The sequence below is a fragment of the Trichomycterus rosablanca genome, chromosome 4 (assembly GCF_030014385.1).
Source record: "Trichomycterus rosablanca isolate fTriRos1 chromosome 4, fTriRos1.hap1, whole genome shotgun sequence".
NCBI lineage: Eukaryota > Metazoa > Chordata > Actinopteri > Siluriformes > Trichomycteridae > Trichomycterus > Trichomycterus rosablanca.
The window spans coordinates 43,767,249-43,793,294 of record NC_085991.1 but is presented as its reverse complement, the minus strand read 5'-3'; the positions used below and the strand labels follow the sequence as shown (position 1 = coordinate 43,793,294).

General features: G+C 39.1%; 2 protein-coding genes across 6 annotated transcripts in view; both read left to right on the top strand.

Moving 5' to 3' along the window:
- Window positions 1–9,388: 9,388 nt before the first annotated feature.
- nit1 (nitrilase 1) lies at window positions 9,389–19,009 on the top strand. 3 transcript variants are annotated; one of them, XM_062994362.1, is made up of 6 exons: window positions 9,389–9,588; window positions 13,362–13,592; window positions 14,135–14,238; window positions 14,839–14,975; window positions 15,074–15,199; window positions 16,126–19,009. In XM_062994362.1, exons 2-6 carry the CDS (start codon window positions 13,363–13,365, stop codon window positions 16,384–16,386), a joined length of 858 nt encoding a protein of 285 aa, XP_062850432.1. In that variant the 5' UTR covers window positions 9,389–9,588; window position 13,362; the 3' UTR covers window positions 16,387–19,009. The 3 variants fall into 3 exon arrangements, with proteins under 3 accessions (XP_062850432.1, XP_062850429.1, XP_062850430.1); XM_062994359.1 differs by lacking the exon at window positions 9,389–9,588 and adding an exon at window positions 12,302–12,659; XM_062994360.1 differs by lacking the exon at window positions 9,389–9,588 and adding an exon at window positions 12,990–13,032.
- Window positions 19,010–21,209: 2,200 nt separating this feature from the next.
- clcn3 (chloride channel 3) overlaps window positions 21,210–26,046 on the top strand; it is a 71,902-nt gene continuing 67,065 nt past the window's right edge. For all 3 annotated transcript variants that reach the window (XM_062994357.1, XM_062994354.1, XM_062994356.1), the window contains exon 1: window positions 21,210–21,334. The gene's annotated coding sequence lies outside the window, so the exon portion shown is untranslated. The remainder of the gene's footprint in view (window positions 21,335–26,046) is intronic.

Genomic DNA, 26,046 nt, shown 5'->3' with positions numbered 1-26,046 from the left:
TAATGTCTAAATAGCTGGCAACATAAGTGAGTACACCCCACAGTGAACATGTCCAAATTGTGCCCAAATGTGTCGTTGTCCCTCCCTGGTGTCATGTGTCAAGGTCCCAGGTGTAAATGGGGAGCAGGGCGGTTAAATTTGGTGTTTTGGGTACAATTCTCTCATACTGGCCACTGGATATTCAACATGGCACCTCATGGCAAAGAACTCTCTGAGGATGTGAGAAATAGAATTGTTGCTCTCCACAAAGATGGCCTGGGCTATAAGAAGATTGCTAACACCCTGAAACTGAGCTACAGCATGGTGGCCAAGGTCATACAGCGATTTTCCAGGACAGGTTCCACTCGGAACAGGCTTCGCCAGGGTCGACCAAAGAAGTTGAGTCCACGTGTTCGGCGTCATATCCAGAGGTTGGCTTTAAAAAATAGACACATGAGTGCTGCCAGCATTGCTGCAGAGGTTGAAGACGTGGGAGGTCAGCCTGTCAGTGCTCAGACCATACGCCGCACACTGCATCAACTCGGTCGGCATGGTCGTCATCCCAGAAGGAAGCTGACGCACAAGAAAGCCCGCAAACAGTTTGCTGAAGACGAGCAGTCCAAGAACATGGATTACTGGAATGCCCTGTGGTCTGACGAGACCAAGATAAACTTGTTTGGCTCAGATGGTGTCCAGCATGTGTGGCGGCGCCCTGGTGAGAAGTACCAAGACAACTGTATCTTGCCTACAGTCAAGCATGGTGGTGGTAGCATCATGGTCTTGGGCTGCATGAGTGTTGCTGGCACTGGGGAGCTGCAGTTCATTGAGGGAAACGTGAATTCCAACATGTACTGTGACATTCTGAAACAGAGCATGATCCCCTCCCTTCGAAAACTGGGCCTCATGGCAGTTTTCCAACAGGATAATGACCCCAAACACAACCTCCAAGATGACAACTGCCTTGCTGAGGAAGCTGAAGGTAAAGGTGATGGACTAAACCCAATTGAGCACCTGTGGCGCATCCTCAAGTGGAAGGTGGAGGAGTTCAAGGTGTCTAACATCCACCAGCTCCGTGATGTCATCATGGAGGAGTGGAAGAGGATTCCAGTAGCAACCTGTGCAGCTCTGGTGAATTCCATGCCCAGGAGGGTTAAGGCAGTGCTAATAATGGTGGTCACACAAAATATTGACACTTTGGGCACAATTTGGACATGTTCACTGTGGGGTGTACTCACTTATGTTGCCAGCCATTTAGACATTAATGGCTGTGTGTTGAGTTATTTTCAGAAGACAGTAAATCTACACTGCTATACAAGTTGTACACTGACTACTCTAAGTTATATCCAAGTTTTATTTCTATAGTGTTGTCCCATGAAAAGATATAATAAAATATTTGCAGAAATGTGAGGGGTGTACTCACTTTTGTGATACACTGTATATATATAAACAAAATTCTAAAGGAGTATGTGTGTGATATTCTTTAGACCAGTGGCGGCTGCTGGTCTTTCAAAGAGGGGAAGCTCATTGTCGGCTTACACCATAAAATTTGTCAATTCATTTATATATAAATGTATAAATTCTCCCCTTTGTTAGTTTTCAAGAAAATGTCCTGAAATGGGATGCAGTTTGTCTTCCGACTTCACTCGCAAAATCCGCGATGGTACTGAAGCTCCCAGCGACAGCTGTCAATCAAAACGGGATTCAGCCTTTCGACTGATCCTCCAATCATCTTGCAGAAGCTCAGCGTCCAGACCCGCCCACAGCCCCATTCACCCCCAGAGACGCTCAGCGTCCGGGCCCATGCAGCCCCATAGAAGCAAAGAGACGCTCAGCTTCTGCGGGTAAATGCATTGACGCTCCGGGAATGTATGAGTTAAGTTAACAAAATCGAGTCGATTTGTGATAAGTAGCTGATTCTGAACGAACTCGTCTTCAAGATGAACGTGTTCTATCGCATTTGTAGTCAATGAAATGTTAACACAACTGTACATATTTCACCATTTAATTTTTGACATTTTAGGGGAAGCTGAGCTTCCCTTGCAGTCTTAGAGAAATCGCCACTGCTTTAGACGCATATTAGGAAAAATTATTTATGACTTTTAATGATTTTAGGTTTACAGATAATATTACTTAGAAATGAACATAGAGAAGTTTGTAAATGCTTTTAACACCTCTTACGAGACAATTCACCTTTGATGTCATATCCACACACATCACTTCAAACAATCGTTTAGGCATGCTTGATGCAAGTGTTTTCAGGAGGCTAGTGGAAACGTTGCTCCAAGTGTTGAAGATGGCTTCACGAAGGGCATCCACTGTCTGGAACTGATGTCCATTTTTGTAAACTTCCCTTGCCATCCATCCCCAAATGTTCTCATTCGGATTTAGATCAGGGGAACACGCAGGATGGTCCAAAAGAGTGACGTTATTCAATTAACTGTGGATGTTAACCTGCAAGTTACACTTAAAATACTGGAGGTCCAAAATTTTCTTTCAAATAATAGGTTATATGTGTGCTTTAAACCACCTAAGTCCACCAACAACCCAGGTAAAACCCTGCATTTGTGCCATTGTGTTTAGTCAGGGCTCTCAAGTTTCCAAGGAGGGGGGGGGGGGGGGACGACGATATAATTGTAGATATACGTTATAAATATACAGAATAAATTTGGCAATTTAACCTCCAAGAAAAACAACAAACTGTCCAAGACTTAAAAGGCGACTCCAATGGGGCGCCCAGGTGGCGCAGCGGGATATTCTGCTTGCCACCGGTTGGCTGGGCACCATCTAGCGGGCGTAATTGGCAGTGCCTGCAGCAGATAAGGTAAGATAAGGTAAGATAAGGTAAGATAAGGTACGATAAGATAAGGTAAGATAAGGTAAGGTAAGGTAAAGTGAGGTAAGGTAAAGTAAGATAAGGTAAGATAAGAAAAGATAAGGTAAGATAAAGTAAGGTAAGGTAAAGTAAGATAAGGTAAGATAAGGTAAGGTAAGATAAGGTAAGATAAGAAAAGATAAGGTACGATATAGTAAGGTAAGGTAAAGTAAGATAAGGTAAGATAAGGTAAGATAAGAAAAGATAAGGTAAGATAAAGTAAGGTAAGGTAAAGTAAGATAAGGTAAGATAAGGTAAGGTAAGATAAGGTAAGATAAGGTAAGATAAGAAAAGATAAGGTAAGATATAGTAAGGTAAGGTAAGGTAAGATAAGGTAAGGTAAGATAAAGTAAGGTAAGATAAGGTAAGTTAGTACCTGATGATTTTTTTCTTTTACGAACTTTATTAAACAACAAATATATTACAAAAGAATACATCAATCACAGCCAAGATGTAACATACGCAATGAAAATTAGACAATTATTAACTAAAAATTGCTCAAGGTTATAGAAACAGAAATAAAATAAACTATCAATAAAATGAGCTAAAGCAGGAATTTATAGATAATACCATTTAATGATTAAGGGATAGAGAAGTTTTCTAACAGTGTTAAAGTACGTCTTGCCTTCACATTTTCACAGAGTTTTAACGAATTAATGTACGATATAAAGGATGCCTTAAAAGTGTTAAAATATGGTCTATTATTCATAAATTTACAACAATTAATGTGATATTTGGATAATATTAAGAGAAGGTTGACAATATAAGTCTCATCTGAATTCAGTATGTCACTTTTAGTTATTCCAAACAGAATAAATTCAGTTTTCAATTTAAAGTTATAGCTAATTTTTCTATTAATAAAATTATTTAAATCAGTCCAAAAAATTGAGCAAAATGAACAATCCCAACATACAGTAAGTGAGTAAGGGATTCTTTATATTTGTGACAAAATGAACATTCAGTATTTATATCTTTTTTAAATTTAGCAATAGTTTTATTGATAGGGTAACATCTATGCAGAATCCTTAGAGTTTCTTCCCTTACCTTATTTGTGATTAAAAAATTATTTGGTAAAAGCCATGTTATTTTCCAATCTATATCATAATATAAGTTATTCCAAAAGAATACTGCAGCTGGTTTAGATATTATATTCCTTTGAACAATGTTCCTAATACATAGGTTAGGTTCTCTTCCACCTCCAGCACAGAGCACAGGTTACCAGCTGAAACCTATTTCAGACCTCACCCAGCAACAAGAAATTCTATTTTCTGATTGGCTGAGAAATTCTATTTTTCTGATTGGCCGATAGGTCGCTAATTCAAGACAGCGGTATGAGCGCAGAGTAGTCTGCCCTTGACTCGTGTGTAGGATAGGATATACAGGTCCTTCTCAAAAAATTAGCATATTGTGATAAAGTTCATTATTTTCCATAATGTAATGATAAAAATTAAACTTTCATATATTTTAGATTCATTGCACACCAACTGAAATATTTCAGGTCTTTTATTGTTTTAATACTGATGATTTTGGCATACAGCTCATGAAAACCCAAAATTCCTATCTCAAAAAATTAGCATATCATGAAAAGGTTCTCTAAACGAGCTATTAACCTAATCATCTGAATCAACGAATTAACTCTAAACACCTGCAAAAGATTCCTGAGGCTTTTAAAAACTCCCAGCCTGGTTCATTACTCAAAACTGCAATCATGGGTAAGACTGCCGACCTGACTGCTGTCCAGAAGGCCATCATTGACACCCTCAAGCAAGAGGGTAAGACACAGAAAGAAATTTCTGAACGAATAGGCTGTTCCCAGAGTGCTGTATCAAGGCACCTCAGTGGGAAGTCTGTGGGAAGGAAAAAGTGTGGCAGAAAACGCTGCACAACGAGAAGAGGTGACCGGACCCTGAGGAAGATTGTGGAGAAGGGCCGATTCCAGACCTTGGGGGACCTGCGGAAGCAGTGGACTGAGTCTGGAGTAGAAACATCCAGAGCCACCGTGCACAGGCGTGTGCAGGAAATGGGCTACAGGTGCCGCATTCCCCAGGTCAAGCCACTTTTGAACCAGAAACAGCAGCACTGGACTGTTGCTCAGTGGTCCAAAGTACTGTTTTCGGATGAAAGCAAATTTTGCATGTCATTCGGAAATCAAGGTGCCAGAGTCTGGAGGAAGACTGGGGAGAAGGAAATGCCAAAATGCCTGAAGTCCAGTGTCAAGTACCCACAGTCAGTGATGGTCTGGGGTGCCATGTCAGCTGCTGGTGTTGGTCCACTGTGTTTTATCAAGGGCAGGGTCAATGCAGCTAGCTATCAGGAGATTTTGGAGCACTTCATGCTTCCATCTGCTGAAAAGCTTTATGGAGATGAAGATTTCATTTTTCAGCACGACCTGGCACCTGCTCACAGTGCCAAAACCACTGGTGAATGGTTTACTGACCATGGTATTACTGTGCTCAATTGGCCTGCCAACTCTCCTGACCTGAACCCCATAGAGAATCTGTGGGATATTGTGAAGAGAAAGTTGAGAGACACAAGACCCAACACTCTGGATGAGCTTAAGGCCGCTATCGAAGCATCCTGGGCCTCCATAACACCTCAGCAGTGCCACAGGCTGATTGCCTCCATGCCACGCCGCATTGAAGCAGTCATTTCTGCAAAAGGATTCCCGACCAAGTATTGAGTGCATAACTGAACATAATTATTTGAAGGTTGACTTTTTTTGTATTAAAAACACTTTTCTTTTATTGGTCGGATGAAATATGCTAATTTTTTGAGATAGGAATTTTGGGTTTTCATGAGCTGTATGCCAAAATCATCAGTATTAAAACAATAAAAGACCTGAAATATTTCAGTTGGTGTGCAATGAATCTAAAATATATGAAAGTTTAATTTTTATCATTACATTATGGAAAATAATGAACTTTATCACAATATGCTAATTTTTTGAGAAGGACCTGTAGTCATTTCTGTGCGCCGAAGTTAATCATTTCTCAGAGTGAGAAATACCATGTGTGGCGTGTGAGATAGTTGAAATGCGTGTGTCTCACGCTCAATGCGTGAGACTTGAGAGCTCTGGTTTAGTTATTGTAGCATTCTGTTAACTACAGATTTAAAATATGAAATTAAAAACAGTTTTTTTTATTCCAGGAAAATGGCCACATGTCAAGGAGGGCTGCTGAGGTAGAGAGAGTCTCAGTGTATTTGCCTTCATTCACATCAGCACAAAAGGATGGGTCGCCCATATTCAAGTTTATAATAGTTGCAACAAGTTTGACATGTAGCACACTGCTTCTCAACCAGATTCACAGAACGTCAATGTTTTTGTAGCCCATATCCTAAATCAATTGAAGTAAGTGCTAGTTGACTTTTTTATTAAAAAATATTGAGTTGGAAATATATTTGTGTAAAAATATATTGTGGAACAACTCGCTTTTTTCAGTTCTGGTGCTGACAATATCTACTGGTATTCATTCATCCACCTTTGTGCCCACTCGCCCATCTCTGTATGCTTAAAGCCCTGACTGTTATCAAATTTTGTTGGGTGTGTTCACCTGAGCTACTTTGCAAAATAGATGTACTGCAGCATAAAGTAAAGAAGTTAAAGAGAGAAAACATCTGTCTAAGACATTAGTGCAGGTGAAGGTAAGTCATGTTTTTCAGCAATAAATATTTTGTGCACCATAAAAATTAATGCTGAGATCACAAAATATATATTTTGCAATATACTGACCACCCAAACAACAGATTATCTTTACAAATAACATTATCTTTGAAAATAACAATACTATGTCCCTTTAACTCCTGCTTAGGCTCAATCAATGTTGTGACCATAAAAGTATTTATTTTCTTTTTAAAGATTGTTTTTTCAGTTGCTGCTACTATTAACTATTACTATTATTATTGTGGGCCTGTGGTAGCCTAGTGGGTAGGGCTTTGGGCTATCAACCGGAAGATTGGCGGTTCAAATCCAGGCTCTGCTATGTAGCCACTGTTGGGTCCTTGAGCAAGGCCCTTAACCCTGTCTGCTCCAGGGGCGCCGTAAGTTGGCTGACCATGCGCTCTGACCCCAGCTTCCAACACCAGCTGGGATATGCGAAGAAAGAATTTCATTGTACTGTACATCTGTATATGTATATATGACAAATAAAGGATATCTTTCTTTCTTTTCTTTCTAAAAAAACATTCATAGAGTTTAATACCATATCGCAACCAAGAGAGTTGTACCAAGAGACTGTAAGAAGTGCCAAGTGAGAGTGGTGATACATTCTTAACAATATGGGTGAGCAAGAACAACATCTGGTTATATGGACTGTACTCTGCTAGATGTGAACAATTAAATGGAACAGTACTTGGGCTGCGAATAATGACGTTTCTCAAGTCCATAAGATTGAGGAAGCAACCAATAGCTAATCTGTTGCTGCACAGTTTGTATTAGTCATCCTCTAGTCCTTAATCAGTGCAAAAACAGATGTTTATTCATAACTTCAATAGCATTTAAAGTATTTAGCATATTAATAACTTCAATAGTTTTTAAAATATTCATCAGATTACTCCAAAACAAGTAGGATTTTATCAAGTGTAACCCACATTACATACTACAACTCTTATACTGACACTTTTACCCTTTATTACATAATAAAAAACAGATTTTTATTCATTAATTGACTTCAGTTCAGCATTTAACACAGTGATTCCATCCAAGCTGATTTTGAAGCTCAGTCAGCTTGGCATCAGCACGTCACTCTGTAACTGGATTCTGGACTTTCTAACTAATAGACCTCAGTCTGTTAAGTTAGGCAGTCTCCACTCATCCTCCATCACCCTGAACACAGGGGTTCCACAAGGCTGTGTGCTGAGTCCCCTCCTATACTCCCTGTTCACCTACGACTGTGTTCCTGTTTATGGTTCCAACTCCATAATCAAGTTCGCGGACGACACCACGGTGATAGGCCTAATCAAAGACAACGATGAAACGGCCTACAGGGAGGAGGTTCAGCATCTGGCTGCATGGTGTGAGGACAACAACCTGGAGCTTAACACAGGGAAAACCAAAGAGATTATTGTGGACTTTAGAAGAACAGCAAGTCAGGCACACGCCCCCATCTGCGTCAACGGTGCTGTAGTAGAGCGGGTGCCCAGCTTCAAATTCCTCGGCGTCCACATCTCTGATGATCTCTCTTGGTCCCTCAACTCATCAGTCCTGGTCAGAAAGGCACAACAGCGCCTTTACTTTCTTCGGAGACTCAAAAAAGCCTACTTGTGTCCCAGAATACTCGTGGACTTTTATTGCTGTACCATTGAGAGCATTCTTACAAACTGCATCTCTGTGTGGTACGGCAATTGCTCCGCAGCTGACCGGAAAGCTCTTCAGCGGGTGGTTAAAACCGCCCAACGCATCACCGGCACTCAGTTACCCACCATACAGGACACTTACAATAAACGGTGCGTGGGCAAAGCGAGGAACATTATCAAGGACGTTTCTCATCCCAACCATGGACTTTTCACCCTACTTCCGTCTGGCAGGCGTTACAGGAGCCTCCGCTCTCGTACCAGCAGGCTCAGGAAGAGCTTTTTTCCTGAGGCTGTAACCCTGCTGAACTCCAGCACACCATTGTAAAAATATCACTGCACTTTGTACCACATTTAACTCTGTACTTTTTACAAATGTTTCATCTTGACTGTATATACAATCAGTATTTGCAAATTTGCACATGGCACTATTGCACTGTTTACACCAGCACAATAATAATGTATATACTGTATATACTTGCTATACTTATATACTTCACTTTATTTATTTATTCTCATTCATGTAGCCACTCTAGTCACTTTCATTTCTCTGTAAATACATATTAGTCTATTCACTGTACAATTAACATTGTCTGTTTAACAGTCTTAATATTCTGTTTAATAGTCTCAATATTCTTATACGTCTCCTTATTTCACCTATCTGGTCACTTCTGCACTTTAACTGTGTATTATATGTATATAATCTCTATCTTGCACTTCTGGTTAGATGCTACTGCATTTCGTTGGCTCTGTATTTGTTTACTCTGCACAATGACAATAAAGTTGAATCTAATCTAATCTAATCTAATTACTTCAATAGCATTTAAAGTATTCAGCATATTAATAACTTCAATAGTTTTTAAAATATTCATCAATTTGCTCCAAAACAAGTTGTATTTTATTAAGTGTAACCCACATACTACAATTACACTGTTAGCCCGGACTTTATATTTAATCAAACATTTTTAGTACAACATACTGTACATAAATTATTTAAGTTTTTTTGCTCTACTATAAAATGCAGAGTACATTGTACTAATTTGAGTACACATTTAAATGTGCTAAAAGATTTAAGATTACTAAACAAAAAAAATTACTTTTCTATCAGATTAACTTAAAAAAGTTAAGTTAAGGTAATAAAACAGAAAAACGCCACCATTTATGCGTAAGCCCGCCTTTTTTCAGCTCGCTGTTGGTGAATCAGGCAAAAATGATTTTCTTGTGTTCGGGTAGCCATTTGTTTTAACTTTTGAAACCTGTTGTTGCAAATTACTTTTTACTTTTCATTGAAGGCTTTTTGCAAAAGTAAACTTGTCTTCCTCAAATGTCTTTTGTGAAGTGGAACCTTTGTTAAACTAAGTGGACAAACATTTTCTTCCTCATTATGCTATTTTTGAGTAGCATGTACACCAGTCTGATGGGGCTTTTTCATCTTCCGTCTAATTTTGGTAAGTGTTGTACTTTACTTAACAATTTTGTTTAAAATAAATGATCTTAATGTTGACACTAAATAAATAATCAAACAGCGCTGCTTTATTTGCCGTATTTAGGCTACATGCTAGCATGCTAGCCTTCATACGAAGCAAAGAGTGTGCTGGCGAGTGTGTACGAAGCAAAGAGTGTGTACCATTTTTTTAATTAATGGTAATATCTGAGGGTGTTGGGGGGGTTCAAGACTAGTATATTAGAATTGTATTTGGTGATATATAACTGTAAGTTAGTTAACGGTTAGAAAGTGGCAGTAAATACTTAATGACTATATAAGATAATGAGGGTAGAATTACTAAGCAAATGCACATGTAATGGGTTGGAAGCATGAGTGTGTGTGTGTGTGTGTGTGTGTGTGTGTGTGTGTGTGTGTGTGTGTGTGTGTGTTGCAAATAAATGTGCATAGTTAAACGGATTCTCTCTCTGCCTGCAATCTCCTTCATCCAGTATATCACAGAGACAGAGGGATTAACATTGTCTTGAATTAACATTATCTGTAGTTATGTTAAAAGTTTGTTAAAGTAACATTTAAAACATTAAAAAAATGTTTTTGGGTTTGTTCTTTAACTTGTATTATATGTCTTGAGAATATTAAGAAAACTGACAAAAACTGACAAAATAACGTTGAAGGAACGTTTTAATAAAACATTCATACAACCAAAATGGAACGTTAAGGGAAAGCTCAGAGAACCTTATTTAAAATGTTCTTAGAACCTTCCAAGACAACGTTTCTATGAACATTTTCATAACTTTAAAAAAAACGTTTTGAGAACATCAAGAAAACTGGACAAACAAAGGTTAAGGGAACATTCAAATGCAACGTTCCCACAACCAAAATGGAACGTTTGTTAGCTGGGTATACACAAACACTCTTTTGTTATGCCAATTGGTTAAGAGAAGAGCTAATAGGGCTTGTGTGGTCATTTCAAAAAGCTGATTCAAAGTTGATTCTCAATAAGTAAACTGTTGAGACCATTTTTTTTTTACAATGCACACCTTTTTTATACAAATGTTGAATGACGAGCAGGTTAAATGTTAAACAAATCCAGCACTGCAACTTGGGTCCTTGGGACCTGGGTTTGATCCTTGCATTTAGTCTGGTCATTGTATAGTCGGTAGCTATTTCTATGAACTGTAGACTTTGGGCATTACCATGGCTGCTGCTGGCATGGGTGTTGCCTCTTTAGTAGATTTTAATAAAATCACACAGGGGCAAGCCGTAGCCTAGTGGTTAAGGTACTGGACTAGTAATCAGAAGGTCGCTGGTTCAAGCCCCTGCTGTTGGGCCCTTCAGCAAGGTTCTTAAGGTGCTCAGACTGTATATTGTAAAATAGACGTAAATATAAGAATACAGTATATAAACATTGGTTCTTCACTGTATTACAGTAAGTTTTTAGTTGACATTACAAAATAAGTGAGTGAATTAAAACTAAAATAAAAAAAATCGGGCATTGATATTATTTCTGTTAATTCTAGCTACGAGTGCTTTTCGTGGAGCACTTGAAGGTAGCATAAGGGCGGTTGTCATTGATCACGTGACTTTAGTAGCCCTATCCGCTTGTTAAGTCGTGACGTGTCGACCTTATGAAACGTCACATCCGGGTCCAAGTTGGCTGAGACCCCTCGTATTTTCAATATACCACAGTGCTGTGTCCGAGTCGGAAAAAAACTACCCAACTGTCTTTCTACCGCTTTTCTTGCAATTAGATATCATGAAGTAATATTTTTGTTCATAATTTAATGTAAACTGTCAAATTGTATATTCATTACACGTGTTTCAAGCTGTTTTTAATTTACATGTAATATGTTCATATAATTTACATGTGATATCCTGGATTTTTGATTTTTATAAGCTATAAGCTATACTGATTAAAAGTAAAACCAAAGAGTCAGAAATGTCAGTTTTCATGTAATGAATTAAAAATATGACCGCTTACCTCTTGATGAGTTGACATGAAATTAAATAATGACATGAACTAGTGTACTGCACATCTTGTCTATATATATATATATATATATATATATATATATATATATATATATATATATATATAAAAGACCTTTTCTCGTCCAGATCGCTATTGAGAAGGACTAGACATTTATGACTCGTGTTTGTAAACCCAATTTCCAATGACAGCGACACAGAGTTCCATAAGTTTTCCACAAACATTATTTATTTTAACTTTCTTCTTAAATTGGCTTATCCATTAATCCAAGTTTCTTATAAAAACAAAATAAAAACTCAATAGGTTCGCAATTGGCGTATAACAAACAAAACTACGGTAAAAAATCTATTGCTCCGCGTCCTCTTTCTTTCCGTATATTTTATATATATTTTCCGTATATAGAGCCAATACAATTCTGCCCTCTTAAGGGCTAACCAAAGAGGACTAATGAATAACAGCATACATTGATTACCAGGAAAAATTATCAATAGTTAAAATACCAAGTCTCCACTTCAAATAAGTATTATTTAACCAAACAGGAAATATTTATGACAATAAACATAGAAAATTACAATTAGTGCAATATTGCTTTTACAATATATATAAAAAGGTTCAGAGGTTCAGCCTTATCTTATCTTATCATATCATAGTTGTTTGCGTTTGGACCCGGAAATGGTCCGAACGTCACGTGTGACGTCAGACTTAACAAGCGGATACATACAGACACTGGTTCATATCTCGAGCAACGCTGTTTATTTTTAACAGAAGCTTTAAAGTCAGCGATAAATCCGTCATTTAATATAACAGTTTAATATATAGTTAATAATTATACACATCTACAGTCTATCCTCAGGTTGGAATCTATCCGAGCCGTTTTTGTATTGTTATTTGTCAGGTTAAGGTGCAGACTTAAACTGCAGTAGGTTAACAGTAAACCGAAACAGTAACATATTAGTGTGGTGAAGCTGGAGTAAAATTCAGACTGGGACACTATTAGTGTTCTGGGTGCTCATGGTTTACTGTAACTCTCTGTGGAAGCAGGTGCTGCTGTATCCAAAATTCAGATTTTTCCGAAGTCACTTCAGGTAACTAAAAATTCTTACTTAATCCAGCAACAGATAGTCATGTAGAGATGTATATATACACCAATTAGGCATAACATTAAAACCACCTCCTTGTTTCTATGCTGATGGAGACTCCTCACTTCACTGCTGACATGGTATTTGAACTCCAGCAGCGCTGCTGTGTCTGATCCACTCATACCAGCACAACACACACTAACACACCACCACCATGTCAGTGTCACTGCAGTGCTAAGAATGATCCACCACCCAAATAATACCTGCTCTGTGGTGGTCCTGACCATTGAAGAACAGGGTGAAAGCAGGCTAAAAAAGTATGTAGAGAAACAGGTGGACTACAGTCAGTAATTGTAGAACTACAAAGTGCTTCTGTATGGTAAGTGGAGCTGATAAAATGGACACTGAGTGTCGAAACAAGGAGGTGGTCATAATTTTCTGCCTAATTGGTGTGTGTGTGTGTGTGTGTGTTACCAAAAATTACCAAAAGTCTCAATAGTTTTTGAATATTTTTCTTCAATTAAGAAAGCTGCTTTAAACCAGTGCTTTTCAGCTACTGGTTAATAGTTGAGAAGTTAGTTTTAGTAACTAATAGTATAGTGTTTGGTTTAAGTGTCTGCCATTCTTAACCCTGTAAACTTTATGCATGTGCTAATCATATATAATGTATAAAGTTAATCATCTTAGAAAATTTTTCTTTTCTTTCAGGATGACCTCATCACATCCTTTAGCAGCCGTATGTCAAATGACGTCCACCCCGGACAAGGAGGCCAACTTTACCACATGCAAGCGTTTGGTGGAGCAAGCCAAGCAGAGTGGTGCAAGCATGGTCTTTCTACCTGAGGCCTTTGATTACATTGGCTCAAACCGAGAGGAAACGCTACAGCTGTCTGAAAGCCTGCAGGGTGATCTCATCAGCAGATACACCAAGTTGGCCCGGTGGGTTCAGTGCTACATGGGTCATGTTAATTTACATGGGGCATTTAAACAATTTATTGTGCTGGTAACTTTGCAACAAACACAAACTATTTTATTTGTTAAAGAAAAAAACATCATACATTTTAACCAGCATTTTACATGTTGCATCCACCATTAATATAATCTAACATTAACCATAGAAAAAGTACTACTTTGAAATTAATTGACAAGATTAGAAAAAGTTTAACAGAGAGACAGTGCAGGTAGGATGTTTTGAAGACAAAGTTAGGGAGGCAAGGGGGGGGGGTGGGGGGGGGGGTTAGCACATTGAACTTAGTGTGGCTCTTTGTACAGAACAGGCACAGATTAGACACCTGTTGGAAGGGACCTGTAGTGATCCAGTTTTTTTTATCAGATTGTGGGACATGAAGGCAGCAGCAGATTTACAATCTGGAAATGGAAATGACTAACATTAAATATTAACCGTAAACGTGTGTTGTTATTTAGAAGAATGTAAAGAGGGTATGTGGCAAAGATGTACTACTACCTTTGTCTCCCATTAGGATGCTGAATGTGTGGCTGTCTCTAGGAGGTTTTCATGAAAGAGGGCATGACTGGGAGAACGACAGACGCATCTATAACTGCCACATCATTATTAATGATCAAGGTTATGCACAGTAATGGAATCGAGTTCTTGATATGTTAAATGGTATTTTTATAATCATTTGTATTGATCACACAGTGTATCCCTTAATCCCAACTCGACTTTTCAGAAGACTCAAGTGCCACAAACTTTTTACAAACATTTTAATGCCCATGGATCTGGTGTAGGATATCCATGAAGCTCATAGTCAAGTGTCCACATATTTTTGGATACTTAAGGATTTGACAGCACTGTGCTGTAATGGATATAACAACAGCATTTTATTGCAATCAGTTTCAGATATTACATTGACATATTAAATGATTCTTAATCTATATTATTTTTATGTTATATCACTGCTTTAACTAAGCATAATGCAGTAACACACCCCAGACAGGACACCAATTCATCGTGGTGCCTTGGCCATTTTCCAGTCAGACATAGCCAATCATGTCCGTACGTAGATGTCTGAGCCGCCGATAGCACCACTGGGCATTAAAACCTTGAATCAGAGCTGTAGTAGGCTAGCACAATTTGCATTACCCGAGCACCAATATTAAATGATGTCATAACATAATCAACATAATTAACCTTGTGCCACATTGTAAACATATTTTTCCACAGGTGAGATTGTATCTGTGTACAGGAAGGGTCATTTGTTTGATGTGGAGTTGACTAGTAGAGGTGTTTCCCTGAAAGAGAGTGCCTTCACCATTCCTGGACCAGGCTTAGTGCCACCTGTTCAAACGCCCATTGGAAAGGTACAGCACCTGATCCTGTATAGAAACTGTGTATTGTTTTTTTTTTTTCTGGAAGTAACTGTTGACTGGCATTATTGTTCCTCACTATGGTTGTACAGGTGGGACTTGGGATTTGTTATGATCTGCGGTTCCCTGAGATGTCAGTGGCTCTTCAGAGACAGGGGGCTGAAATTCTCACTTATCCGTCAGCTTTCACAGTGGCAACTGGCACTGCTCATTGGGAGGTGAGACACTGGCTGCTTATTTGAAAAAAAAACCCAGGCATGGTGCACTTGGTATATTTACAGTTAAGAGCAAAAGTTTGCATTCACTTTAGACAATCTGTAAATAATAAAGATTTACCTTAGTATCTTAAACTTAAGGGTGATTTCCTTTTTTTATGCATTTTCTTCTTAATTTTGGGGACCTGTATCGTGTACAGAGAGTCACACACTGGTCTTAATTATCAATGAGCAGACAAGCCAGTTGTCATATAGGTACCCGGGCCGGTAGCAGGGCTTATTCAAACCAATAAGAAGACTAAGAAATGTAAAATTTGTTTAGCTAGAATCCAAAACGAACAGCAAGTGACTGTAATAAGTCCTTAGTGTTTGTTTGTTTGTTTATTAGGATTTTAACATCATGGTTACACTTTGGTTACATTCATGACAGGAACGGTCATGGACAATTTAGTATCTCCAATTCACCTCACTTGCATGTCTTTGGACTGTGGGAGGAAACCGGAGCACCCGGAGGAAACCCACGCGGACACGGGGAGAACATGCAAACTCCACACAGAAAGGACCCAGACCACCCCACCTGGGGATCGAACCCAGGACCTTCTTGCTGTGAGGCGACAGTGCTACCCACTTGCCGCCCACCATGCCGCCCAAGTCCTTAGTGGCAAATTAAATAATGGTTCACATCTCAACAGTGAAGCGCACTCTGCACAAACAGAAAGTCATTGCTTATTTTTGACTTAACACAGCACACTTAGATCACATTAACAAACCAAAATAATTTGGTACTGTATTATGTGCTCTGATGTGACAAAAGTTCAACATTTTGGTCAGAATTCATACAGGTACATATAACGAGAGAACGAGGTGGGATTTATCATTAGTAATATACACAGTATTAATGTACTCAAATGAAGTTTCTCTTTTTTTAGGTCCTTTTGCGAGCCAGAGCCATTGAGACTCAGTGCTTTGTCCTGGCTGCTGCTCAGGTTGGAGCTCACCATGCCAAGCGCTCATCATATGGTCACGCCTTGGCCGTGGATCCGTGGGGTGTGGTAATGGCAGACTGTGGAGGAACAGACAGCGGTGTAGTTATGGTGGAGATTGATGTGCAGAAATTACAGAACACCAGAAAGGATATGCCAGTACAGCAGCATCGGAGAGAGAAAGAGTACTACTCTGGTTTAGACTAAACAGAGACTAAACCCTCTGTTTAGTCCAACCAAGCATCTTGTAGTCTATATAAATTGCTTTTGCACTGTTACTGAGTAACTGTGACTAAATTGCTATTTAGTAGATGAGGCCCGTCTAATTCTTATTAGGAAATAACAGCATGACAAACACCATGACAAACACCACCACAACACAAGTCAGTTATTACCCTGTACAAGGACGGTCCAGCGGTGGTTATCTTGCTTATACCATGACCACTAGCCACGATTAAAAGAGAGGTTTGGTGAACAGTAAACTTTATAAATCTTACTTTAGCTTTTACTTGGTGGTTGCTATGGATACACATTGATTAGCTGTATTGTGGTGAGTTTAGAATTTATTAAGGTAATGCACCCTATAACATGCAGGTAATTACTAACCTTTTGATTTAAATAAATTATTTAATTGCTCATTTAATTTAAGGTGAAGACAGAAATTGGAAAGAGCAAAATATGAATTTTATTAAAAAACGGTAATCTTACTCCTAATGTAATCTGTAACGTGACGGTGATTTTAGAGAGTCTATTACGAATAATTTTGTTATTTTTTAGAGGATTCATGATGATTCATGACGTTTTTCATATTTCTTATTTTGTGCAACCCCACTTCAAAAAAGTTGAAACTGTATGAAAAGTTAGATAAAACAAACAGCAATTATTAATAAATTCTTGTTGAGCTATATTCAAACAAATATTGTACAAAGACAAGATACTTAATGTTTTAATTAAGTTTCTTTAATTGTTATTTTTTATTTACACTTATTTAATTTGCTAGTTGCAACTCATTCCAAAAAGATGTTACAGGGTATGCTTACTACTGTATTAGAGCACCTTATCTCGTCTTCTGTAATTGTTTGAAAAGTACAACTGTTGCCGTTTTAAAAGGGATTTTTCTTTATTTGTACCAAATATAGCACTTCAGCTGTTCAATTTGGGGTCTACATCGTTGTATATTACACCTCATATTACACTTTATACTGAGCCAAACAGTTTTAATCAGAAAAAGGTCTGGACTAGAGACAGGCCAGTCTAGCCTGCACTTATTCGTCCATGCTGTAACACATGCAGAATGTGCCTGGACATCGTCTTGCTGAAACAAGCAGGGATATTCCTAAAAAAGACATCGCTTAGATAACAGATGTTGGCCCAAAATGCCCTTTGTATGCATGTTGTTGATTTATGTTGTCCACCTTTCTTAGCAGAATATTAATTTGTATTCATTGCAAAGGCATGTTGGTTTTCAGTGCCTTATAGTCTGAGGGGTTAAAGATGACAGGATTTCATTATTTATTTTAGATCTTGCCCTGTATGCATCCCCCCAGAATTCTCTATCTTTCAATAATAATATGGACTGTAGATGGTGAAATCTCTTCAGAAATTTTGCATGAAGAAACATTGTTTTTAAACTGTTGGACTATTTGCTCACATATTACATTTTACATTTTCAGCATTTAGCAGACGCTTTTATCCAAAGCGACTTACACAATGAGCTGAACACGATGAGCAATTGAGGGTTAAGGGCCTTGCTCAGGGACCCAACAGTGGCAACATAGGTTGTCAAAGTGCTAAAGTCTGACCTGTCCTTGCTAGTAAACAGCAGCTTTATGTTCAGGCTCATTTATACCTAATCATGACAGCATCACCTGTTTTATACATTAATACCATATATGGCATATATAGATGTGCACACACCCCCCCCCCCCCTCCCCCAATTTTCTCCCTAATCTAGTAGTATCCAATTACCCTAATTGCATTACGCTTCCTCTGTACCAATACTACACTCTATCGCTGACTGAGGAGTGCCACAGTTGACACCCCCCCGACACGTGTGCAATAACGTCTGCATCTTTTCACATGCATGAGGCGAGTTCAGCTTTTGTGTACAGAGAGCCACACCTCTGATCAGCATTATTCTTTGACTTTGTGCTGGTGCCATTAATCAGCCAGCAGAGGTCGTAGCTGCATCAGTTATGAGGAAGCCTGGTCTGGCTTTTCCACCCTGAACAACAGCCAATTGTTGTTTATGTAGCTGCTCAGCCCAGCCAGATGGCAGACCTGAGTTTCGAACCAACGAGTTTGAAATCTCAGCTCTGGTGTGCAACACAATATTTGAATTGAAAATGTATTGTGAACCTGGTTAGTAAAAGGATCTTAATTCCATTTTAAGTAGATCTGTATGTGAGTGATATAATAAAACCCCTGTCACCAGCTTTGAGGCACATGTTTTAGGGCCATGTTAAGTACTGGAATCTTGAAAGATTGTGATATCAGATGGTCTTTTCACTGCACTTTGAAGCAACACAGTCATGCAGATGTTTGAAGCGAGCTGTTTGCTTTGATAAGTCTCTCCCAGTAAATCATGAGGTTTTTTCTCCTACAGGGTTTTTCTGTTAGACACAATTAAACACATGTATTCAACAGATTTCATAATGGTACAAGTAAAGTAAATGTACTCATATTTTAATTTGAATAGGGTAAAATGAAATCAGTAGTTTTTGCTGTTACAATAATTTAATACTGTTAGTTGCCATCTGATTGTAATAAAGTTGTTAAAACATAAAAAATATTCATAGCACCATAAAATAAAGATCTTCCATCAAAGACATTACAGTTTCTCTGTAATCTTTGCGTATATTACTATATTCTTAGTAAATGCTTTATGTGCTACGTTTTAATGTCCATTTTGTTATATAAAAGAATGATTGTATGTGACTGTTCCTCTTGAAGTCTTCTTTAATGTTATCCATAATGGGATGAGCTCTGATCTTGTGGACACAGATCACTGTGAATGGTTGTATTCACTGGACAAGGAGCACCCTATAAAGTAAACACACTACCCTGATAATATTCCAGGGTACTTACACTTGTTAACAGAAAAAAACAGGTGGTTTGTTTTACTACAAATTAAACATGAACCTGGAAAGTCCTGAAGCACAGACTGTGATGTTCTTCATCAATTTAAGAACTGTAAGATTTTCTTATTTGAGAAAGAATTAAAATAAGCAATTCAGGACAGATCGTTTCAAGAAGGACAAAACCAATGTTGCGGCAAATGGTAGCCTTACACTTATGAATTAATAAGTTAATGAATGAATTGAGAAATGAATGAATAAACAAAAAAAAAAATGAATTAGATTAGATTTAACTTTGTCATTGTGCATAGTACAGAAGTACAGAGCCAATGAAATGCAGTAGCATCTAACCAGAAGTACAAGATAGAGATTATTTACATATAATACAGTTAAAGTGCAGAAGTGACCAGATAAGTGACATGAGGAGACACAAATTAAGAATATTAAACAGATAATGCTGATTGTACAGTCTATAGATTAATTACAGAGTGATAAAAGGTGACTAAAAGTGACTAAATGAATGGGTAATGAATGAGAATAAATAAAGAATATAAGTATAGCAGATATATACAATATATACATTATTGTTTGTGCTTCATTATTCAGTCCAGTCTGTGATAAAGTCCGTAGTGAGTTCTTGAAATTTTTGGTGCAAACACGCCAGGTTTCCGTCATATCTAGCAGGAGCAGCATTGTTAGCACAGCGGTCTCGACTTGCAGGATTCAACCTCGGGGGGTACCTCAGGGTTCAACCACCTTGGTGTAAAAAGCAGAAAATGTAGTTAAAATGTGAAATTGTTAAGAGTAAAATGTCAGTTCTGACATTTCGCTAGCCGACTGGTCGGCGCTAGATTTGCCGGCTCAGGAGCAACTCGGCGTTCGCTCGGCGATCGAAACTCGGCTCTCAATCGCTATGTGTGAACTGTTCAACGACTCGATCCGAGCGGCTCGCCAAACGCTCGAAGAGAGATATCTAGCATGTCAAATATCTGGATCCGAGTCGCCCAACTGGCAATGAGTGCTATGTCGAACAGCCAATGAGAACGCAAGATACGGTGTGAGGGGAAATGTAGAGGAAGAGTTGGGAAGGTGGGACAGGGGCATAATATAGTTTTATCAGAATACATCAGCATACACACAAGTTTTACAGTATTTCTGACCTTATCGTTTTCTAAAAAACATAACACCAACGTTGCACTGCAAAAAATACTTACTAACCTCCAACTCACTATGGAACAATCCATGCTGTTCATGTAGCCAAATCCACTCAGATTCATTTATTTTTTCTACTTGATTTTACGCTGCACATCAGCGCACAAATTTTGATCCCTCACTACTTGTTGACGTGCATTTTCGGACGTGGTATCATTAAACTCCTCGTCACTTCTTACGTTTGCTTTCGAGACAAAACGTAGTTTGGGGGACCAGAGAAGCTCGCCTGCGATTCCAGTTGGTGATAGATGGTGTAGTGTGAAACCCCCTATCGTCGACCAGTCTTGCAGTGTGAAAGCCACACCGACTTGAAAGACTCCCGATTACAGGAGATCCAGTCGTGTAGTGTGAACTGTACAGCGACCTGACGACTTGGAAAGTCGTGTAGTGTGAACTTGGCATAAGTCACGAAGGCACCCACCTCTCCCACCGTCATCAAACCTGAGTGATCGGACAAGAGAGGCAGAACAACAGCAACCCATCATTCCTAATCGCCATAAGTCTCTGCGCCTGGAGGTCCTAGGGGTCAGAGATCAAGCGCAGTCAAAAGCCAACACGGAGCCAACAGAAGCCAATTAAAGAATGAACGAATTAATAAGTGAATGAATGAACAAATGAACCAACACAGTTTCAATGTGAAACTTTTCTAGAAGCTCTTTATAGCTTAGCGGGAGGGGGCGGGGTTGACTCAAGCACACACAGGAAGTGACGTCACCGGCCCAGAGAGCCGGACTGTGAGGATGTGAGAGCAGCTGAGAGGAGGAGAGCGGAGGGGAATGTCACATAAACACTGACAGAGACAGAACTATTCCTGTATATATGTTATTACTGGAGAACAGCATGGTTCCTCTCGACACTCTGTGCAGGTAAAACGCGTTTCCGTTGTTTTATATTCACGCTGGCTAGAACCGTGTTGAGCAGGTAAATGTGTAATTTGACAGTTAGCTTAGCCTGCTGTGCACTAGCTGTCAGATTCAAACGGCTTGTTTGGCTAAACATACACACATAATCACTCATTATTACATGTATCACATTGTATTCATGTAGTTACATTTAATTATTAATTTTAGGAATATGAATGTCAGTTTAATAAGGATGTTAACATTAATCCATGCTCACACAGAAGTGAAGTATTCTTTATTAAACGTTTTCTCAGCGTTACAGTAGGTGGTTTAAAGCAGAAACCCGGGCTGACAATGTCATCATCACAGTAGATTTGAATATGTTTGTAGTAATGCAGGAATAATCAGGACTTCTGAAATACTGACTAAATCAGTTCTCACCCACTGTTACAAGTTATGGGTTTGGGAAATGTGACGTCACGCCCTTGTGGGCCACCATATACCCCCAGCATCACTATCACCAGTAACTACCTACTGAACACTTCAACAGTCCAACACAGGGGTGGGCAATTACATTTTCCAAGGGGCCACATAAGGTGAACTTAATTCTGCTCAATATTAATTTTATCTTTTTATTTACATTTACATTACATTTTCAGCATTTAGCAGATTTAGCATTTATCCAAAGCGATTTACATTACAGTTACAGTATACAGTCTGAGCAATTGAGGGTTAAGGGCCTTGCTCAAGGGCCCAACAGCAGCAACCTGGCAGTGGTGGGGCTTGAACCAGCAGCCTTCTGATTACTAGTCCAGTACCTTAACCACTAGGCTACAACTGTCCACTCTTTATGAAAAGCAGTGAATTGTACAGTTCTAATAAGCTGTTAATGTTTTGATGTTACATTTAGAAAATTAGAAGTATGCAGAGTAAAAACATCAACATTATTTTACTATTTAAACAAACAAATGCAAAAAAACAAATGTGAACAAAATGTGCAGGTTTTTAAACTTTACACTATTTTTTTTTTAGTCTAATTACCTCATTTGTTTTTCAGTCCTTTGTTATTGTTGGATATTACATTTACATTTACATTTTCAGCATTTAGCAGACGCTTTTATCCAAAGCGACTTACACAATGAGCGGAACAAGATGAGCAATTGAGGGTTAAGGGCCTTGCTCAGGGACCCAACTTGGTGGTGGTGGGGCTTGAACCGGCAACCTTCTGTTTACTAGTCCAGTACCTTAACCACTGAGCTATCACTGGCCCTTATATTATTATTGGATATTATGTTTAAAATCACAAAGCTGGTCCTGACTGCTTCAGTTCTGGACGTGTTAAACTTTATAAAACAGTCTTTGTTGCTTTTGCAGTTTAGTTAGAGAAGCTTCAGGTGTGACGCTCCACATCGTTCATATTGTAGCGTCACCGCTACTAGGCCGCCACGGGCTTTACCCAGAAAGCCTTGCGGCAGTGGTGTCTAAGCTCACCGTAGCCGTGTATCCCGTTGTTGGGAGTGGGGTGGCTGCGGTGAGGGTTGGGTAAGTAGCTTATGTGTTTGTCTGTTGTATGACTGTATGTGTGTATGAATGGGTGTCTGTCCCTAAACCACTGAATGAACTGCCAAAGGCAGCTCACTTGCGGCCCTAAGGCTATCCTTCCTACTCGCCGGCGCCACAATATGCTTGTGTTTCTGTTTAGTACCGCAACAGAGATTTAGAGCCTAAATTCTGATCCTTAACCAGCGTTACATCTGACTTTAGTAAATAAACAATTCAGAAGTTCGTGTCTTGTTAAAAACTCCACCGTCAATCACACTCAGTTCTGTTCACATTACAGTGAAGCTGATACACTCGCGCACACACGCGCATACGCAACTCGAAACGTGCGGATATTTAAAGACACAGAGCTCACACAGAAATCAATCCTGTTATATTGCATGTTTGATGTACATTTATTTACATCTCATTTTTAATTGCCACGAACCTCACGCTGGCCGTACAATGCCCAGGTCTGGTCCAACAGTTTATCTGTGATACAATGAATCATGGAAATGATCAAACAGCTCAGCTGTACACGGTCTTGTTCATTTTTCTTTTGATTGTTTGATTGTTGGCTGTCTGACCACAGTGCATCATGAGAAACTCTTAAGGAACTGTGAAATATTTACATTTACCACATGACTTTATCCTGGACCACTTCAAATTAATCTGCTGCTCTATTAAAAGAGTCAAATTCAATCATAGTTAGATAGTTAGATCATAGTTATAGTTGGATCCTTTTGTATTGGTCTTCAATTTAAATAGTGCTGCATGTTTACCATATATGCATATCTATTAGGACTGCAACTAAGGGCTATTTTTATATAAAAATCTGTAGTTTCAAATATATAAAGAGAATATACAAAATATTTGAAACAGATGTAATACACAACTCTCTTGTATTTTGTTAATATAACCAACATTTGAATTTGGTGCCTGCAAATAACTACAAATAACTTTAAAAAGTTGTGACAAAAAACAGTGAAATAATTAGAGATTGTTCAGAACCGTTTTGAAACAGTTGACAATAAGCAGGAGACATGTTAACAATCTTAATTGAAGATGCACCTGCTTTCTTTAAATCCCACCAAAGTTTTTTTTATGGGGTTTAAATCTAGAGACGGAGAACTCCAGGAGCCACTCCGGGATATTTCTTAACCATTTTTGGTTGGCTTGGAAATGTGGTTGGGACCATTGTCTTGCTGGAAAGTCCAAGTATCACCAAGGTTCAATTTCACCACAGAAAGCAAAACTTTCCTCCTGAAAATGTGTTGGTTTTTCTGTGAATCCATGATGCCAGAACATGGTCAAGATGACCAGTTCCTGCATCAGAAAAACATCCCCACCTCATCACTGACCCACCTCTATGCTAAACTGTGGGAATAGTATTCTTTTTCTTTTTTTTTTTAATGCATTTCCCTCCCGATTTAGCACACTCAATTTTTGTCTTCCGCTGCAACCAGAGATGCCAGATTGCATCCGAGGAGAGCACGTCGCTGTACACGCCTCTTTCGACACGTGTACAGCCCTCCTCTTCTCACCCCTGCATTCTGCACACGCGTCTCTTCCGCCAATCAGGGTCCTTACACAGCGTATGAAGACCCATCCACCCACACATAGTCCGGCCCCCACCCTGCAGATACGGTGGCCAATTAGTATCTGCTGCAGGCACTGCCAATTATGCCCGCTAGATGGCACCCAGCCGACCGGTGGCAACACCGAGTTTCGAACCGGGGAGGGAATAGTATTCTTCTAGTCATAATACTTTCCTGCACCAAACAATCTGCTGATCCATATGGCACAACAGTTCCATTTTTGATTCATTACTTCATAGAACTGTCTCAGAACTTTGCAGGCCTATCCAAATTTCTTCTTGCATATTCCAGTTGACCTTTTCTGGGCTTCTTGGTGTCCATTGAGAAGTCTGGCCATGAAGTTGTTGACTGATGGTTCTTATGGTTGCCATCAGCCTGTATCAGGTCATCCTGTAGGTCTTGTGCAGTAACACAAACCTGATCCTGTTTTCTGTATTTACTTCATGAACTATGAGTAACTATTATCAGCCCAACATTTAATATATCCCTGACTCGAACATGCACAATTATTACAATTATTAGCACAATTTTGGGGGTGGTTTTGATGAATTAGTTCATAATAGAATAAAAGCATCAGACATCTGTAAGCTGAGTAAACAGTGCAGTGAGTCATTAACAGATGCATTTTGGAAGTGTGTGTGGCCACAAGTGTGTTGCGTTTGTGTTAACTTACACTTCCATACTATTAGAGAACAAAGCTGCGATGTTGGGTTGAAGAGTATGCAGGTGAAGTTTTGCAACAGTATCAGCTGCACCAGTGGAAACAGAATAAATACTGCATGAAATGTGTGACTGTATTCTCACGTTTCAGTTTAGATATAGCCGTGTTCTACTCGTGCTCAAATGTAATAGCTTTTCTCTGACGCTGAGAGAAAGTGAATCAATCAGGCAGCACGTAACGTCGCCTTACTTTATCAAACGGCTGTATGACCTATTTACACACCTTTTCTCACTCACCTAATCACTTGTGGGTTGCCATGGTGAAATGATTATCTCTCTTGATGGGGAGTGTGGTTTGAATATATCAGGTGGAGACGTGGCAGCCTAAACTACTTGTCTCTGATGGGTTTTCAGTGAATCATAAACCACGGCCCTGCTGGTTTAGCTTTTTTTTCTGTTGGTTGTGGTGAAGTCAGTTGTGGTTAACACCGTAATTTGAATGCACTACATTTGCAATATTTCTTTTAACACATGATCACTTTAGAAATTTTGGGGGTGGCACGGTGGCTAAGTGGGTAGCACTGTTGCCTCACAGCAAGAAGGTCCTGGGTTCGATCCCCAGGTGGGGCGGTCCGGGTCCTTTCTGTGTGGAGTTTGCATGTTCTCCTCCGGGTGCTTTGGTTTCCTCCCACAGTCCAAAGACATGCAGGTGAGGTGAATTGGAGATACAAAATTGTCCATGACTGTGTTTGATATAACCTTGTGAACTGAAGAATCTTGTGTAATGAGTAACTACCGTTCTTGTCATTAATGTAACCAAAGTGTAAAACATTTAGGACGTTAAAATCCTAATAAATAAATAAACTTTAGAAATTTTGTACTTCAATATATGGCCAGAAGTATGTGTACACCTGACCATACGCTTGTTGGACGTTTTAT

Coding starts and splice junctions, on each gene's coding strand:
- nit1 (XM_062994359.1), top strand. CDS start 12,586: ATGGTTTACTGTAACTCTCTGTGGAAGCAGGTGCTGCTGTATCCAAAA. Junction 13,593..14,134: donor AGATACACCAAGTTGGCCCG/GTGGGTTCAGTG, acceptor GTCTCCCATTAG/GATGCTGAATGTGTGGCTGT. Junction 14,239..14,838: donor CATCATTATTAATGATCAAG/GTTATGCACAGT, acceptor ATTTTTCCACAG/GTGAGATTGTATCTGTGTAC.